The following is a 13,930-nucleotide window of genomic DNA, read 5'->3' on the forward strand; positions in this document are numbered from 1 at the left end:
AAAAATAGGAATCCTGAGGAACCGAGCACCTTAAAAAAAAAATCGGTAACGCGCCTAAAAGCTTACCTCACAGGTGGTGTGGAAAATGCAAGAACAAATATAAATGGAATAATTTTCGAAATTATGAAATGGTTACTGGGCCGTATGAATAAAAATAATCAATTACTTTTTCTTAAAATTTCACACCTTTTACTCGATTTATTCAAACAAAAGTGAAGTAACCGGTATGAAATTTTAAGAAAAAGCAATTGCTCAGTTTTTATTCATACGACCCATTGGTATTTTCCATCTCAAAAGTGATCATTAATTTGAACGTTATTTAAGCTGCCTTTACACGGTCGCTGTTTGTCGTTTAACTGAAATCTACCCGTGTAAATTGCACTTCAACCGTAAAATGTAAGCGTTTTGGCTGGTCAATATCTCAGTCGATTTTCCAATCGACAGAAATCGACCCGTGTGAAGTCAACTTCCCGAATTTTTTAATTTTCTTTTTTTTTTGCTTGGGCGCCTTTTGAAGATGTGCCAAAGTATATTGTCGCTTTAAATACAAAATAAAAATTCTTTAAGCGATCTTTCGGAACAGTTTGTTGATCTTATGCTCACGGCTACCGAAAACACCAACCTCAACGTAGTGATTAGCCTTCTTGCGCCAGCCTCGGTTTGATGTGTTGAGCTTGAATGGCATCAGGAAGTTGGGGGCTTTCTTGAAGTGGGTTCCAACAGTGAATATTTCGTGCTCCAAATAATCAACGCACTGAATTTCGTGCGCTTTAAGCAATTTGCTGTCAGAGATTGGGACACGTTGATGGTTGTGCTAGACAATTCCACGTTTGTACATCAATTAACGAACTGATTTAAGATTTGGATAACCCCATATAGGGTTCGGCATACGTAGGTTATTAATGGTTGCCTTGTTCAATTTGATGAACAAACCGTGTTTAATGTGGCGAAAACGGAACAACAGTAAAACTTTTGGTGCAACTTTGTTGATATCGCGGATACGGATCACAAAAGCCAATTTGGATTTTTTAGACACGTAGAATTGGCCGCGTTATTTCTCCACACGGCGGAACTTCATCTCACGGCGTCCATCCCGGAGTTTTCTTGTTTGATATTTCTCAGCATGCACCAAGTTTTCACGTTTACGGAGTGTAATCGCAGCAGAGCGCTTTAGTTTACGCTTGATCAGGGTAGCAGTTTGCTGGCATGCTTCTTGCTGAACTTCAGCTTCGACTCAGGGACAGGAGGCAGCTTCCGGGAAGGTTGTCTGCCCTTTGTTTGCGGTTTCTTACTTAGCACATTGAAAAGGCGAAAAAAAAGTTCGCCAAATGTTTGGAGCACATCGTAGATGAGCCACTCGATTTATAACATTTCTATTAAACAATTTAATTAAATACTTTTTAATACATAGATATGCTGCAACCAGGCACTTACTTTCCAAATTCCATCCTGTTTATCGGCATAATTTTCCAAATATGCCTGCTACTTCATTACTAATAACTCCATTTTCAAACTGCGCCTTCTTTATTGCCTCAACATATCCTCAAAAGACATAAATTTACATCAAACAATAGAAATCGCAAAAATTAGCAAATAAAATACGCCCTTTGTTTTGTTGTCAAATTTCTGAGAAATGTGAATTCACCACGATGCGATACAGAAAGAACAAGGACCAGGGATGTCATTTTAAGTAAATATATTATTCAGTGGCAAGGCGCAGAGCGTTCGGGTCAGCAATATTAATTTGTACCAAATATAACATTAAACGATGGTTCTAATACATTTTTTGATATTATTAACCAGAGTACATACATTATATGGTATTTCTTTCAAAAGTTAATGTACTTTATGAACTTTTTTTCAAATATGTCTTTAGTTTCTTTCATGAGTGCTGAAAAGCAACCATGCGTGTAAGAAATTGTGTGCTACCTAAAATTTCACCTCTGGAAACTTTATCCCCATAAAGGACTTCACCACAGTTTTTTTACTGGATATACTGAGATCTGGCGTTTCAAGAAGAGGAAAGTACCAGTTCAAAATGGCTCCTCGACGAGTATGGTCGTGTTGACCTGTCGAGTTTTTTGTTAAAGCAAATATCTGATTAATTTAAGGCGCTGGCCCAATGCAGGCTTGCTTTGCGCGCCTTGCTGACTTCAATTTGCTTTGATTTACTTTGAAAACTTGCTCGGCCGAATGGTGGCTTGGAACGCTGTCAAAGTAACCAGCTGTCTGGTTGAAAAGTCAATGTCTGTTCCCTTAACGTTAATAAATATTTCCTAGAAAACTCTAAAAAATGTATCAAAAACTTTTAGATTTATTTTTAATTGAATTCGAAATATTTGTATTTAAAAGAAATCATATCTATTTAAGGTAATTTAAGGTATTTTAAATTAATACTCACTTATTAACAGCTATGCTAATACGATGAAATAAGTAAACTTACCTTGCGTGTTGTTATTTTTTAATGCATAAAAAATTCCTTTAAAAATAATAAAATTTCCAAAACAATAATTTGTTGAGGTGGCACTGATACTCGAGCAATTTACGAAAAGCATAAACGTCATAAGCACAGTTTATGTCAAAAAATTTTAAAGTGAAACTACCTTCTTTTTTGTATCACCGCTTGATAAAAGAAATGATATTAATGATACATACATATCTATATCTACATTTACTAAAAAAACTATAACTTAAAAAAGCGATTTACTTGAAGAAAAGAGCTATAAGAAGTTTTTTCCTCTCGTGTAAAATTTGTAAAAGTGGGCTTTGCAACTTTTTACTATAAGATAACGATATGTTAAATATAAATATGGAAACAATGACTCATTTTTATTTCATCTCGAATTACCTGCATTTTCTGTGACTTTTTTAAATTAAGTAAGCAAATTTTTGTTTGAATTTATCTATTTTGAAAGGAACATACCTCTTTGTCAAAAGCCTACAAAACGCTTTCAAATAAAACATTTGCCTATTTCAAACTTTGAGGTGCTTAAAGCAAGTGAAGAAAAGCTGCCATTTGGCCAGCCTTTATACGTTTTAATATATTTCAGATAATTTTTGACGCTTCTCGCAGCGAAGCAAGCAAAGCAAGCCTGCATTGGGCCAGCACCTTTATACATAAAAATGAAGTCGGTTCATTAAATACAAAATTAAAAGTTTTAAAAACAAGAGAAGATAATACTACAAATAATATAATAATTACATAAGTAATAGACGTTTATTGAAAAAGAGTAGATATAAAAACTAAATGAATATGTTAAAGCGTACCCATGAACCAAAAAGACAAGATCACGCGGGCAGGAGAGTAGCCCGTTAGAATCGCATTTAGGAAAAAGTTTAACGATTTTGACATTAGCCGTTTGTTTACATTTCTTCGTTGTTTACAATTTGGTGGTGGCTTTTTACTGCAATTTTCTTCATTTTCGCCTGTGACAACGTGTGTACACATAAGATAAAGAATAATTTAACACAACGACATGATTTATAGAAGAATTTTCATAATGAAATTGATTATTCATGCGTTAAACAATTTCGCGGTTTTCTCCGTTCTCTTCGTGGTTTACTTCTTACAACAAAGATGGCGTCAAGATTTCGGCAGCTAGAAAATAACTTTTTTCTTTCTTTTCTTCCCGCGTGATCTTGTCTTTCGTTCATGAAGCGTACCGTTGATACGGTACTATCGTATGAACAAAGTAACTGCGAAATAAAAAAGTAACATGCACTGTAACTGTTCCACATAACGCAACAGAAAATTTTTGCACACAACCTAAAATAATTTGACGAATAATTATAAAATTATCAAATTGGAGGAATAACCTGGCGATATGAGGACATAGCTCCCTGCCATTAAAATACAATAAATTACCAAATTGGAGGAAGAACCTGGCGACATGAGGGCTTTGTTTCCAGCCATTTAAATTTTAATCTTTAATACATTGACATACCTAACAATTGGAGGAATAACCTGGTTACTTGTGGACCATTAAATCACAGTACACTTTAATTTTGTTATAATTGATTAATAATTGAAAGTAATAAGACGTTTGATACATAAGCAGAAACTTTTGCACGTGGTTCTGGCCCTTAGCGGTATTACCATCGTGTATCAGTGGAGCGACGATTTAATACAACATTTGGAAGACAACGTACTAAAAAAATACTTTGAAAGCAGAGGAATAACCTGGCGGTAGTTTTATATAAACCGGCCAACCTACCCAAAACCCAAAAAAAAAAGAGGAGGGCACACAAAAGTGTAAGAGTGGTTTTTCTATTGCTAATATATTAANGGTTCTGGCCCTTAGCGGTATTACCATCGTGTATCAGTGGAGCGACGATTTAATACAACATTTGGAAGACAACGTACTAAAAAAATACTTTGAAAGCAGAGGAATAACCTGGCGGTAGTTTTATATAAACCGGCCAACCTACCCAAAACCCAAAAAAAAAAGAGGAGGGCACACAAAAGTGTAAGAGTGGTTTTTCTATTGCTAATATATTAATTGTAACTTACACGCATATTTATACTTTTAGGAAATAAAGCATCACGCCTTGGAAAGCGTTATTGTCAGCAAAAGGCGAGCTCTTATTATTTCATTCCTCGCCAGATCGCGTTTCTACAGCCTTTATTCACTTTTATAAGCACGCTGCCAACATATTGGACTGAGTCTTATCGGTTATAAGAAGGCCGGAAACATCCTATCGTCGAATAGTGAGCTGCACCACTAGATTTAGTCGTTGTGTTAAGGTGCTTGAGAGCTCAGGCGAGAAGCTAGCTGAAATAAGTAATCCCGAGAGGGTAGTGCGCAGGCGCACGTGGACTTCAGCGTTATTCGAGGATAATTACTTGTGCCGGAACCGAGGCAACTATCGGGTCAGGAGAAGTATTGGGCAGCACGTGACAGAAGAAAGAAGGTTGAACGTAAGAGAAGCAAGAGGATTAGTGCTATCCGTATTCGAAACAAAGCTCATTTGGTAAGTGCCTTAAGAAATTGATCTGGGGGTAAAGCATTGTAGTCGGTGGTTTGTCACGGGTAGAAATGTGGGTGGAACAGAAACGTAGTAGAAAAAATTGGCGCCATTACTACAAAAAGCGCGCGAAATAATTTGCCAGCAACCATTTTAATTATGCGGAAAAGCGTTCCGAAGTAAGTAAGGATGCCGCTACGAGAGAGGGAGATAGCGATACATATGACGATTTCGAAGAAACGGTTATTCGACAGCCTCCAGCGAGTTCACTCGCTCACCAATCGCTCGAGATGATACTAACTGAAATTCTTCAGTAGGTGCAAAATCTTCAAGAAGAAATAAGGCAAAACAGATTAGTGCAAGCAAACCCGGTTGCCACCGACGAAATAATTGCGACGGCATCCAGCGTAATCGGTCGTTCTCAAGCTAGCTCCCAGCCCGCTCCGACACGTAAACTATACGATTTGCCGGAATTTGATGGGCGGCCAGAAGACTGGCCGATGTTTAAAGAAACTTTTTTAATGACAAGTGAAGAGTATCAATACAGTGACACTCAAAATATGATGCGGCTACAAAAGACGGTCAAAGGCAAGGCGAGAGACACTATCGAATGCTTATTGATTCATAGCAGAAACGTATCTCAAATTATTAAAGTCTTAGGGGAGCGTTTTGGAAAGCCGGAACAGCTAGTGAAGAGCCAAATTAACAAAATTAGAAATATTGCCCCAATTTGCGAAAGTCGCATTGAGCAACTAGTGACATTCGCGACCAAAGTCCAGAAGTTGTCTTCGTTTCTTCAGGCGGCTGACTGCGAACACCATTTGTCCAATCCGACGATGATGGAAGAACTGCTGCTGAAGCTTCCGGTACAAAGATGCATCGAGTGGGTACGTCATGCTACATCAATTGTTCCGAGACCAACAATTTGTCACTTCAGCGAATGGCGAAGAGCTGTCAACGATTGTGAGCTCAGCCTGCGCGTATACGGGTTCGGAGCAACGCCAAAATAAATATGAGGGGCGTCCGAGGTTTTTCCACGCGAGCGAGGCTATCAGTGACGGTTCATCGCGAACGAAGTGTGATGCATGGGCAGAGAGACACCGGTTAAGTAAATGCAGGAGATTTCTGGCGATGGATCTCGGTGACAGGTGGCGTCTAATTCGTCGAAAAAGGCTGTGTTTCAACTGCTTGAAGGGAAACCATCGCAGCAATGCTTGTGAAGAACAGCACGAATGCGGAGTTAGGGGTTGTACGAAAATGTTGCACGCACTTCTTCATGAACCCAGAGATCGAGAGTGGCAGTTAGCGAAGCAAGGGCAGCGGGGGTAGGCATCACAGTCGACACCGCAGTTAGCCACATAACAGACTTTACCATCGGCATCAGGACATGCGGCGTAGAGGCATGGGGCATCTGAGGCAGAGGTACAGCAAGACTTTACGAATACTATAGGGCATAGTCCCGCGCCGAACTTATTATTTAAGATATTCCCCGTGTTGCTATATGCCAATGGTAAGGAAATTAAGTGCTACGCGTTCTTCGATGAACGGTCAGCCATATTTTTGATAAATAGTGAGTTAGCAACGCGCCTCGGGCTTAGGGGCGATAGCGAGAATTTGACGTTACAGTGGATTGGTAGCACGACCGTTACAGAACCTTCGCGTAGGGTGAGTGTACAGATTTCTGGTGTCGGTCGTAACCGCAGGAAGTTTACAATGCGTGATGTTCGCACGGTTTCGAACCTTCAGTTACCAATGCAGTCACTTAGTATATCTGATCTTCATTACAAGCACCGACACTTACCGATCTGGCAATATAGCGACGCTACACCAGAGTTGTTGATCGGCTTAGATAACGCGCACATTGGTATTCCGCGACGTACAGCATACGATGGCAGCAGAGGACATGCAGTAGTACTCACCAAACTCGGTTGAGTTATCTATGGGACGGCAAATACTCTAACTCAAGCACGCTATCACTCTGTTTGCAAGGGTAAGAGATGAAACGTCCGACAAGCCGGAGGATTCGTGGACGATTTTATAACCAACGAGAACATGGGCGTAAGTGAGGTGAAGCAGGTGGCCGAGCCTCAATACGTAGCACGAGCCAAGAAACTTTTGAATGAAGATACTAAGCGCGATGGTCGTAAATTTGAAACATGTTTGTTGTGGAGGCGGGACGACGTGAAGCTTCCAGAGAGCCGCAAGATGGCGGAGAATAGATTTCTAGCTTTGGAAAGAAAGTTTAGAGGTGATAACCATCTGAAGAGAGTATATACAACAATCATGGCGGAATATGTTGAGAAGGGTTACTGCCGCAAGCTGAGCAAGGAGGAAGCAGAGACGACAAGCGAACGTACGTGGTACTTACCTCATTTTGGCGTATACAACCCTAACAAACCAGGGAAACTCAGGCTCGTTTTCGATGCTGCAGCAGAATCGCAGGGCGTCTCGCTGAACTCAGAGCTACTAAGTGGGCCTGATCTTTCGCAGCCGTTAGCAACAGTCCTCATGAAATTCAGACAGAAGCCTATTGGAGTCTGTGCGGATATCGTCGAGATGTTCCATCAAGTGAGGATAAGAGATGAAGATTTGACCTCACAGCGTTTCTTGTGGACAGCTGATCCTGGAGTGCCGGTGGAGGAGTACGTTATAAACGTAATGACGTTTGGGGCTACGTGTTCGCCGTGCTCAGCGCAGTTCGTGAAGAATAAAAATGCGGAAGATTTTAAAGAGCGATTCCCGGAAGCTGCGGCGGCGATCGTAAACAACCATTACGTCGACGATTTCGTGTATTGTTTTTCAAACGCAGATGAGGCCTTGAGAGTTACGAAGCAGGTTATCTATATTCATGAAAATGGGGGCTTCGAACTTAAAAGGTTCGTATCTAACTCGCAACTCGTTAGAAGCCTAAATAAACAGAGTCCACTTTTACCTCTTCTGAATCTCGATAGGGAAAACGCAAGGATGTTTCAAAAAGTGCTTGGGATGTTCTGGGACACGGAACAAGATGAATTGAAATTTATTTTATCCTTTGGAAAGGTTAACCAAGACGTGTTGAAGGAGAAGCGGCGTCCGACAAATCGAGAAGTTCTCAGTATGGCTATGTCCGTGTTCGATCCCTTTGGGATCGCCGCAGAGTACACCCTAGAAGCAAAATTAGTCCTGCAAATGATATGGCGAGAGCGAGTCGATTGGGATGGAGGCATACCCAATGCAGTGTACGACAGATGGCGAAAGTGGCTGCGAATGTTGCCTGAATTGGTGAAAGTAAGCATACCACGTTACGGAGCTGCATTTATGAAAGCGCCGGCCGAGCTGCATGTGTTTGTAGATGCCAGCGAGATGGCCTACGCTGCTGTTTCTTACTGGAGGATAACAGACGACAATGGTAACATTCAGCTGACATTCGTCGCGGGTAAAACTAAGTGCGCGCCACTAAAACTCATGTCCGTGCCTCGTCTCGAGCTGCAGTCAGCCGTGCTCGCCACGCGTCTTAGGGAAAGCATTGTCGAAGGTCACGAGAAGATTCCGTGTAGTGTCGGGATGTGGTCTGACTCAGAACGGTCCTATCTTGGATAAAATCCGACCACCGCCGCTATAAACCTTACGTGGCACACCGATTTAATGAGATTCTGGATGGCAGTGGCATCAACGACTGGAGGTGGTTACCCAACGCATTAAACCCCGCAGACCACAGGACGCGTACCAGAGATGAAAGACGAGACTCACTCTGGATCACGGGTCCGAAATTCCTGAAAGAAGAGGAGACACGCTGGCCTCCAAAGGAAACGTACGAGGGCACGAACGTCGAGCTGCGTAACAAATTTGCTATTCTGTTAATTAAAACCGATACTACATTTTTTAGGAAATTTTCATCCTTTACGAGATTGAAGCGAGTTGTTGGCTGGATACTACGATTCCGAGAAAATTGCCGCAGAACAAGAGCGACACGAGTCAATGGCGTCCTGATGGTGTCCGAGTTGAGGCGAGCTGAGACAGCTGTTATTAAGGCAACACAAATTGAGGTTTTCCTGGACGAATATCACACCCTGCGTGCAAACAAGCAAATAGATAAAAGTAGCGCGTTGTGGACCTTAAGTCCGACTATGGACAAGGAAGGAGTAATAAGGCTGGGTGGTCGGATAGATGTGGCCGTCGCAATCCCCACTTACACCAGGCGCCCCGTTATCCTACCAAGAAGATGCCACCTAACAGATAATCTTAGATCACTTCCACCGCATATGGAAACACCAAAACGAGTCAACGATAATAGCAGAAGTAGGTGCGAGGTGCGACGAGCCGCTAAGAGATGCCAGATTTGCATGAAGGAAAAAGCAGCACCACATTAACCAAAGATGGGACAACTGCCGATCGACCGCTTAACACCGTTTGTTAGGCCTTTCACTTACGTCGGGCTAGACTTTATAGGGCCGTTCTCTATCGTCATCGGCAGACGGCGCGAGAGGCGCTGGATTGCTCTCTTTACGTGTCTGACCACGCGAGCGATACACCTCGAAATAGCGAAAGACCTCTCTACAGACGCCTGCTTGATATGCATACGTAATTTCGTGTGTAGACGCGGAACCCCGGTGCGCATTCGCTCCGATAACGGAACAAATTTCGTCGGTGCGGATAAAGAGCTGAAAAGACAGCTGACTGAGTTCGACAAGGGCAATATAGCCAACGCGCTGGCCAGTCATAATATAGAATGGATTTTCAATTGCCCATTGAATCCGCATGCTGGAGGGTGCTGGGAACGTTTGGTAAGAAGTGTTAAGAGAGCAATGGGCCACGCAGTACACAATGAAAGTCTTCAGGAGCACGCCCTATATAGTCTGATGTGTGAGGCGGGAAATATCGTCAATTCGTCATTAAAGCCCTTAGCTGTGGGCGACATCGTGCTCATCTGCGATAGAAGCTTGCACCAATGGAGGTGGCCCATGGGACGAATATTCGAAGTGTTCCCGGGTAAAGACGACCAGGTCAGAGCCGCACAAATCCAGACGAAGACGGGCACATTTAAGCGGCCGGCCTGCATCTTAGCTAAGCTGGAGTTGGGTAAATCTGGTTAGATTTACGGGGGAGGGGCTGTTAGCGCAGTCACTTGCTTGTTCACTCAATTGTATTAATCTATTTGTACCTTAATGTTGATTTTGTAGTTACTTGCTTGTTCAAGCGAACCTATCCTCTACTGTACCTTAATGTAATGTAATAATTGTTATCGATTTCTAATTTTGTAAAAACGACCACATCACTAATGAAAAAATCCAAACTCATTCGTGATCTGGCGTTTCAAGAGGAGGAAAGCACACAAAAGTGTAAGAGTTGTTTTTCTATTGCTAATATATTATTTGTAACTTACACGCATATTTATACTTTTAGGAAATAAAGGATCACGCCTTGGAAAGCGTTATTGTCAGCAAAAGGCGAACTCTTATTATTTTGTTCCTCGCAAGATCGCGTTTCTACACCCGGAATAACAATTCCGACATTCTTATTACACCTTATTCCATTTTATTCTATGCGTCAATAATACACTTATTCCGACTAATTCTCCTCTATTCCGTAAATATTCTTATTCCGGCATATTCGGAGTGTCAATAATATGGCCGTAAGTAAATAGAGTGCGGTATTTTGACATAAGTGGGGTATTTTGACATAATTGTGGTGCAGTACCGTATCTTGACAAAAATGTATCAAAAATGTCAATGTAGTACAATAGTACTTTTGGCTTCCAAAATGTACAGAAAAAAGGACAATTGTACCATCAATTTCATCACTGAATGGAAGTAGATAAAATTTTACATCACTATGTATTCAAATAGTTGCCCAAAAATTTACCGTTTTCTTGCAATATACTCTTAAAGTCTTTGTCTTTTCCTTTTATGTGCGCAAAGTGATAAACGTGATTTAATATTTCATATTTCTAAGCTATTTCTAAGTTTTCTTTAAAGATAAATCAAAAACGGCAATGTAATCTTCTTGTTGAGGTATTTGGGCAATACAAAATGATCTTATTTTTCTTTTACTATGGTTCTAAGTATTTTATTTTATTTTTTATAGAAAGGATAAAAACAAGGGGTTTTTGACTATATACGTAGACATACAGTTGTGAAGTAGGTGGGATCAAGCAAAAGTGTTTTCATTTACATATACCTTGGACGTTATAGTTGCATTCTATAAAAAAAAGTTGTGGCATGTCTGCTCACTTTTTCAGTATATCGATTTATATAATATAACATGGTTTGTGAAACAAACCAAATATAACAAGGGCAAACTAGGTTAGGTTAGGTTAGGTAAGCGGGCTGCCTCCGCATATGGGGGCACACTTGGACTCAACTGAGCTGTCCATTGTGATGCCCTTATAGGAGAGAAGGAAAAGGGCGCATGTAGGCCGGAGAAAAGAGAGTGGATGGGTAGGTGAACTAGGGGGGAGGCTCTGGGAGAAAGACGACACCTATGGCTTTTTGCCGGAGAAACGCTCCGTGCTCACAACGAAGCTCTTGAGTCGACTGATGTGCACTCCCAAAAGCTCATCGGGAGTGTGGAAAAAGTGCGACCAGGGCACCAGAGCAGCAGATGTTGAGATGATTGCACCTCATCATCCTCCATGCTGGTGCAGTAACCCTGCAGTGAAAACCCAAACCAGTTCGACATTTTCGAAGAACTTAAGCGTTCAGCGACATCTGCCTTTGAATTGCCAAAGCCTAAAATAAAACGCAATTGATTGCTTTTCTTACAAATGTCGGCTGTGGCGTCACGTGAAGACTACTGGTTCTGGTTCTGGGATCGCAGGTTCGAGGCCGCTTGGAGGTGGTTAAGATTTTTAAAGTTAGACCAATGTAAGTAGGAATAATTATTTCAATTTAAATATAAATAACAAACTTAAAAATCTAGTTGCATTACAAAAAAAAAAGAAACAAATATATGGGAAGAAATACTTATGCAATAAAAAAATAGATTAAAAAAAAATTTTTTTTTTAAATTAAATTTAAGAACAAAAAAAACCGTAAAAATATATAAAAAATAAAATAAAATAAAAAAATTTTCCCTGCGCCCGGGCTTGAACCTGGTACCTCAGGCATACCACGCGAGTGCTTTGCTCTGTCGGCCATTGCGACTGTTGGAGCGCCGCGAGCAAAAAGGCATACTAATGCTTTTCATAGGGGATGAATTGGCAGACTATCTCATCAACTGCTATGATGCTACTAGTATTTCTACTAGTAGATGCTGATGCATAGCCTGACAATTGACATCTCGTAGGACATCGCAAATGTTAAAAATACCAGTCGCTAACATTGAAAAAGGATAGAACGTGAACTAGTTGGACTGAAACGCAAAATGGTAGAATTCTAGTTCACAACTAGTAGCTTTCCCTGCAGGGAAGGGTTATCGACGACATTCAGCCTTACGGCATGGTTACCAGTGACCAGTAAGCACTCTCACCAATAGTGAGAGATGCAGCTTGCTTAGTCTGAAGAGCTTCCCAGACCGCTTCCGGTCCACCCGTGGCCAGAAGGACTTTGCCACCTTGCAAGGCTCGCTGAGCTGACTAAACGTCGTTCTGTCCAGAAGCAGACCACACGAGGTCAGGGGAGCCCCCTGACCCCCCTGTACGAAAGTAATTCTTCGAGGGTTCTCTGTCTTTCGAGCTCATCAGCCATGCCGTTGCCAGCGATTTCGCTGTGACCTGGAACCCAAATAAGCTTAATAGCAAAATAATCACACGCGTTCGATAGGGAAGTCGAACACTCCCTCACCGTTTTCGAACTCACCGTCAGGAAGCCAAGAGCCATGATGGCTGCTTGGCTGTCAGAATAAATATTTACCTCCTTAACAGATGTTACACTAGAGAGCAACCAATCCGAAGCCTCTTTCATCGCGGCCACCTCAGGCTGGAAAACATTGCAGTGATCCGGTAACCTAAATTTCAGGTTGATGGAGAGTTATTCGCAGAAGACACCTCCACCCACCTTCCCATTCAGCTTCGATCCATCTGTAAATAAGTTTACAGGTCCTCGATTCCAGATACTGACTGCATCCCTGTGAATGCCGTTCAGGGCCTGTCTGTGAGCTGACGGGTCCAGAGGCTGCTTAATGAACCTCTGGACTTCGTCCGTCAGTTCATATAGATGCCTCCTGACGTGCCTCGGCGAGGGCTCCTCTGCAAGCAGCTGTCTATTTGGGTGGCCACATCTGTGGCTACCAACCAGAAACTGCTTGCAGAGCATCGTGTTGGGCGTCCTAATTGGGAGCATTTTCGCCTCGTCGTGGAGGTGGTGTTCTGGTGAAATCAGGAGGCATCCGGTCGCTGTCCTAAGTGCTGTGTGTTTTGTACCGTCTGTAGCTTCGTCCACTGCGTCCTACTAGTCCCCGGCGACCACACTGGTGCTGCGTAGTTTAAAACCGGCCTATTGCCTTGTATGTTGCCTGCAACGTTTCTTTGTCTTTGCCCCAAGTACTGCCGGCTAGCGACTTGAGGACCTTTTTACGGCTCTGAACTTTATTGACAATAGCGGTTGCGTGCGCAGAGAAGGAGAGCAGGCCGTCGAATGTTACTCCGAGTATTTTAGGATTATTCACCGTCGGAATTGGTGTGTCATCGACGTGAATTCCTAGCGGTAGCCTGACCTCCTTCGTCCAGGTTGTGAACAGGGTCGCAGAGGATTTCGTGGGGGAGAGGGCTAGACACTTTGCAGTGAAGAAGCGAGAAAGTTCAGAGATATATCCGTTTACTTTCGAACACAGGTCATCAATTCCATTCCCAGTCGCCATGATCGAGCAATCGTCGGCGNGGAGGCTTTCGCCTTCCCGATGGCCACCTGAACTTCACCGTAAGTGAAAGCGGGGGGCACCGGTTGTTGCAGTTCGTGCAGCCTTCTGGTCACTCGACGCTTGGCTTTGTCCACCGGAGGATGCAGTATGAACTGCCGGCTAAAATACCTCGCGCATCGCTCCGGGTCCG

General features: G+C 42.3%; 1 protein-coding gene and 1 long non-coding RNA gene across 4 annotated transcripts in view; one reads left to right on the forward strand and one right to left on the reverse strand.

The window, feature by feature from the left end:
• Positions 1–13,930, forward strand: part of Amacr (Alpha-methylacyl-CoA racemase) — a 37,646-nt gene that overhangs the window by 19,758 nt on the left and 3,958 nt on the right. Inside the window, exons 1-2 of one of the 3 annotated variants that reach the window (XR_001846937.1) lie at positions 4,979–10,283; positions 10,348–10,570. The exons of 1 other annotated variant lie outside the window; for it this stretch is intronic. Coding sequence is in view for 1 of the 2 variants with exons in the window: in XM_017611449.1 (XP_017466938.1) it covers positions 10,571–10,576 (6 nt within the window). In the remaining variant the exon portion in view is untranslated. Of the gene's footprint in view, positions 1–4,978; positions 10,284–10,347; positions 10,577–13,930 lie in introns of those variants that run through there. One more of the 3 variants, XM_017611449.1, reaches the window with a different exon arrangement.
• LOC108359536 (uncharacterized) lies at positions 489–1,642 on the reverse strand. Its single transcript, XR_001846938.1, has 2 exons — positions 1,435–1,642; positions 489–1,373 (listed from the first exon to the last, which is right to left on the reverse strand). It is a non-coding gene; the product is annotated as an uncharacterized LOC108359536 (long non-coding RNA).

Source organism: Rhagoletis zephyria, unplaced genomic scaffold (assembly GCF_001687245.7).
Source record: "Rhagoletis zephyria isolate East Lansing unplaced genomic scaffold, Rhagoletis_zephyria_1.1 Rzeph_scaffold_00406, whole genome shotgun sequence".
Lineage (NCBI taxonomy): Eukaryota > Metazoa > Arthropoda > Insecta > Diptera > Tephritidae > Rhagoletis > Rhagoletis zephyria.